General features: G+C 45.9%; 2 protein-coding genes across 2 annotated transcripts; both read left to right on the forward strand.

The window, feature by feature from the left end:
• The first annotated feature begins 304 nt into the window (after positions 1-304).
• LOC108953571 (CBL-interacting protein kinase 5-like) lies at positions 305-2,066 on the forward strand. The gene has a single exon (XM_018830105.2). It carries the CDS (start codon positions 452-454, stop codon positions 1,907-1,909), a length of 1,458 nt encoding a protein of 485 aa, XP_018685650.2. The 5' UTR covers positions 305-451; the 3' UTR covers positions 1,910-2,066.
• Positions 2,067-2,442: 376 nt separating this feature from the next.
• LOC135588386 (uncharacterized) lies at positions 2,443-3,542 on the forward strand. The gene is made up of 3 exons (XM_065080484.1): positions 2,443-2,820; positions 2,967-3,024; positions 3,414-3,542. Exons 1-2 carry the CDS (start codon positions 2,459-2,461, stop codon positions 2,980-2,982), a joined length of 378 nt encoding a protein of 125 aa, XP_064936556.1. The 5' UTR covers positions 2,443-2,458; the 3' UTR covers positions 2,983-3,024; positions 3,414-3,542.
• Positions 3,543-4,811: the final 1,269 nt, after the last annotated feature.

The following is a 4,811-nucleotide window of genomic DNA, read 5'->3' on the forward strand; positions in this document are numbered from 1 at the left end:
CATTATTTATGCAAATCCAATTTAAGTGGTTCGGATATAAATGCTTATGGAACGGATTGGTTGTAACAAAAGTCATCGATTAGAGACATAAAGATAGGCATTTTAGTGTCTTAACAGTAATCTCTGACTTGGCCAACATCGTCTTCCGTTATCCTTCTTACTTCCTTCAACCACTCATGTAGTTCATTCAGTAGGGAGTTTGATGCAACGTGACAGATCGCACTCCCAAAGAATAGCGTTCCACCCTCACCGTATTTAGCCATCTCATGTGTCCCCCATCAATTCCAACCTCTCGTTCGTTGAGGATCCACCACCACCACCACCACCCCTCCCTTCTTCCGAGGAAGTAGTCCCCGTATCCTTGCCCCAAAAGGCCTTGGTGTTTGTGGCCTCTCCGGCCGCCACAATTCCCTCGCATGCAGCTGCGCCCTGTCCATCTTCCACTTGTTGAATGTCGACTTCTTCTTCTTCTTCTTCTTCGGCTTCTTCTTCTTCGGTGATGGAGAAGAGGGGCACCGTCCTCTTGCAACGGTACGAGCTCGGACGCCTGCTGGGGCAGGGGACGTTCGCGAAGGTCTACCATGCGCGCAACGTCGCCACCGGGCTCGCCGTCGCCATCAAGATCATCGACAAGGAGAAGATCCTCCGCGTCGGCATGATCGACCAGATCAAGCGCGAGATCTCCGTCATGCGGCTGGTCCACCACCCTAACATCGTCCAGCTCTACGAGGTGATGGCCACCAGGACCAAGATCTACTTCGCCATGGAGTACGTGCGTGGCGGCGAGCTGTTCAACAAGGTGGCCAAGGGCCGGCTCAAGGAAGACGTGGCCCGGAAGTACTTCCAGCAGCTGATCGCGGCCGTCGACTTCTGCCACAGCCGCGGTGTCTACCACCGCGACTTGAAGCCCGAGAACCTCCTGCTGGACGAGAAGGGCGATCTCAAGGTGTCCGACTTCGGGCTGAGCGCGCTGGGCGCGTCGAGGAGGCAGGACGGGCTCCTCCACACCACGTGCGGCACTCCCGCCTACGTCGCGCCGGAGGTCATCACCAAGAAGGGCTACGACGGGTCCAAGGCCGACATCTGGTCCTGCGGCGTCATCCTCTTCGTGCTGTTGGCCGGCTATCTCCCGTTCCACGACTCCAACATCATCGAGATGTACCGCAAGACCAGCCGAGGAGAGTTCAAGTGCCCCTACTGGTTCCCGTCGGAGGTGAAGAAGCTGCTCGCCCGGTTGCTCGACCCCAACCCCACCACCAGGATCACCATCTGCAAGCTGATCGACAACCCCTGGTTTCGCAAAGGATACAGAGCAGTGAATCACCAGCTGCGAATGAAGCGAGACGAAAGCCTGCGGGACGTGCGGGAGGCATTCGCCAGCGATGCCGACGAGGAAGAGGAGAAGAAGCAAGCGACGTCCTCGTCGTCATCGATCAGGCCTGCTAGCTTGAACGCGTTCGACATAATCTCGCGGTCGTCTTCGTTCGACCTCTCGGGGCTATTCGAGGAGGAGAAGGGCCGGAGGGCGGAGGCCCGATTCGCGACGCAGAAGCCCACCGAGGCGATCGTGTCGAAGCTGGAGGAGATCGCGAGGACGGAGAGGTTCCGGGTGGAGAAGAAGGACGGGGTAGTGAAGCTGGAGGGCAGCCACGAGGGGAGGAAGGGGCAGCTGGCGGTGGAGGCAGAGATCTTCGAGGTGACGCCGGCTCTGTACGTGGTGGAGGTGAAGAAGTCGGCCGGCGACACGCTGGAGTACCAGCGATTCTACGACCAGGGTCTGAAACCTTCGCTGAAGGACATCGTGTGGGAATGGCAAATGGGGGATCAGTCGCCGCCGCCACCGCCGCCGCCGCCATCGGTGCTTCCACCACGGCTACCGCCATCGTCGGCTCGTGTAAAGCATCAATGATCGAGTGGTTTCATGAAGTCGTCATGTGCTGCTTTGCGTGCCCTGCGATATATGCGGCGTGTTAATCACGCTTGCCTTCATGCATGTTCGAATAGTTGTAGGCATTAATTCATGTGGGTGTTTCTTTTATTTATCTTCGAAAACTTCTCCTTATGGCATTAAATATCCATATAATTCTGCCAAATTATATATATATATATATATTGATGTACTTTTTTGGATAAGTTAATATCAATTATGGAATCACATATTTCTATTAATCAACACTTTATTTTATTATAGAAAAAGGTATTTTTGGATGTCTGATTACCGTTCACTGCCAATTCACGAACGCAGTACCTATGTGGATTCGATTTAAACGGATCGGGTTGTATCAGTCCGATAAATAACTGGACTGGATCAAGGTGTGTCCCGTTGACACGTCTGATAAACGGATCTCGGCCCAACTCGACTCGACTCCACCCGACCCGTTACGGGACTTTGTATTCTTCCCTCGCTCGTAGATTTGGGTCAGATCGAAATCTCACGACCCTTCTCCGGAACGCGAATATGGCGTCGGGCAGTGGAGGCATCGATATGCTCTCCGTGTACAACGACGAGGAAGAGGTAGAGGGGCGGAAGGTGGTCGTGGCAGTGGGTTTGGTGGATTCCGTCGCTGACGATGCCGATGGAGGTGACGGGGATACCCCGCCCAACCCAGCATTTGAGACTAAAGTCTCGGCCCTACTCGATCGCCATGATGGCATGGATTGCGAAACCCTAAGGAGCCCCATCGCCCAGAGCCCTACGCCCCCGCCGCTGCTCCCCTCACAGTTGCAGTCTTCACCCTTCCCCGCCATCTCCCCTTCTCCTCCTCTGCGGCATCCGTCTTCTTCTCTTTCGGAGCCTGTGGGCCTTCAGAGGATGAGGATGTTCGTCGTTAGTTTACGATTGTGATGTCTTGTTATATCTCGTTCAATTTAGTTGTCCATTCATTCTATCTGATGCCGAAATGCCGGGCATCTGAGTGGATTTCAGACTCTAGCTTTCTGATTCAGCAAAACATTGGTTTTTGCAGGAGGGAGAGATTTTAAGCAACGGTCGTTTCATGCTCAGAGAGGTTCAAGTAGCCGATGGTAATTTGATTACACACTTTTTTTTGAAGTAAAATAATGTGCAAAATCATCAAGAATCACCTCATTACATGTTCACTTTACCGAATTAAGCCTTATGTAAATATGTTTGGAAGTCTATGTTGTCAGTGTTTCTGCAGCGACGATCTGATCCTTACTTTTGACTAAAATGAGTTTTTATAGGAATTAAATTGACTTTGCCAACGTATTATTCTTCACAGATTTATTTAATTAAAAAATATTGTGAAAGATTATGAAATACATGCCTTATTACATGTTTGCCTTGCCAAATTAAGCATATCATAAATATGTTTAGAAGTCTATTTTGTTGGCGTCTTTGCAGCTATGATCTAATCATCACTTTAACTTAGCCAATGAGTTATCTTTCACAGTGGTTCAAAAAGAGCCCTGAAATTGGTCAACGCCTGTGGTGCTAAGCTGTTCCTTGGCAGCTGAACAACTACTGTGATAAATGGGTCCAGTGTTCTGAGTTCCAGCGCACAGGGAAACATATGCAATAAGTAAGCTTTTCAAGAGCAAAATTTCAATATTAATTTAGAAGGTTACAAGTGCGAGAAACTTAATTAATTATTTACACCTTGTTCTGAATGTGTGAATTTACAGGTCACTGTTCTTGTTGTCGCTCTGTTTTACATAAGATATACAATGCTTAATTCAGTCAAATATATATTTGATAATTTATTTTTTTCATCATCATGATACAGTCCATATCAGTCAAAACTTTTTGATACTTAAAACTTGAAAATTACGATGATGATATGCCCTTATCAAATACTACTGTTACACAAGAATCAGTTCCTTGTACTTCATGATTCCTTTATCAGTCTCCCTTGCGATCTTTGCTTGTTGATATAACTTCAGTATAATTTAGCCTGAGACACTGATTGATTGATTGACTTTCCCGTTATAATCTCCTTAACCCTTTTTTTATGCTCCTCAAGTAGAAGAAAAGAAAAATACAGCATGAGGAAAAAAATACAATTAAGAAACATGCTTTAAGGATAATTAATCATTTATCCTTTCCCTTTTCTGGAAAGATAAATTTTCTGATTAATGCTGGTAAATATTCAGCCTTCTTCATAATATATACTTTCGTTTTTGTATAATAATGGAACTTTCTTGTAGAAAATAATCTTCAAATAATTCAACCTTATATTCTTCCTTTTCCTAAGAATCTTCAAGTAAACCTAAATTTTTATTTTTTTCTTTTATTTGATTTCTTTTGTCTTCCCCTTGGGCAATTTTGATAACAAACTAGGATCTTTGGACAATGTTGCCGTTTGGCAACTTATGACATTTGCATCTTAAGACGTTTTTGTCCTGAACTAATAAAACTTATTCAAATGATTAATAAATCAAATTGGTCTGCTTAAGATGAAATAGATGATGGGAGAGAAAGGAGCTGATCTATACTAAGGAATCAGAGGTTGGATGTTAAATAACATTGGTTGCATATCTTACACTAGATTGGGATGGAATTGCTCAGGGAAGAGACATGGTGTTGTTCAAACTTCAAAGTGTATCAGGCTTGTGTGGGATTGAGTCAGAAAGTTGTGTCAATTTATTCAGTCCAGTATTTGTTCACATCTAATCGATCACTGAAATGTAAATATATGGTTATTTAGGGGCATTGCTTTATAATGACAGGGAAACATGATGAAAGATATTAAATGTTAAGAAAATTTCAATTATTTTTCATTTGTGTATGACGTGCAGATCATGTGTAACATTGAGCTGAAATGGCCAACACATCTGATATGCTTTTCATG

The sequence above is a fragment of the Musa acuminata genome, chromosome BXJ1-8 (genome assembly GCF_036884655.1).
Source record: "Musa acuminata AAA Group cultivar baxijiao chromosome BXJ1-8, Cavendish_Baxijiao_AAA, whole genome shotgun sequence".
NCBI classification, from domain to species: domain Eukaryota; kingdom Viridiplantae; phylum Streptophyta; class Magnoliopsida; order Zingiberales; family Musaceae; genus Musa; species Musa acuminata.

What these genes read in the sequence shown, in the direction of transcription:
- LOC108953571 (XM_018830105.2), top strand. Translation starts at nt 452, where the DNA reads ATGTCGACTTCTTCTTCTTCTTCTTCTTCGGCTTCTTCTTCTTCGGTG.
- LOC135588386 (XM_065080484.1), top strand. Translation starts at nt 2,459, where the DNA reads ATGGCGTCGGGCAGTGGAGGCATCGATATGCTCTCCGTGTACAACGAC.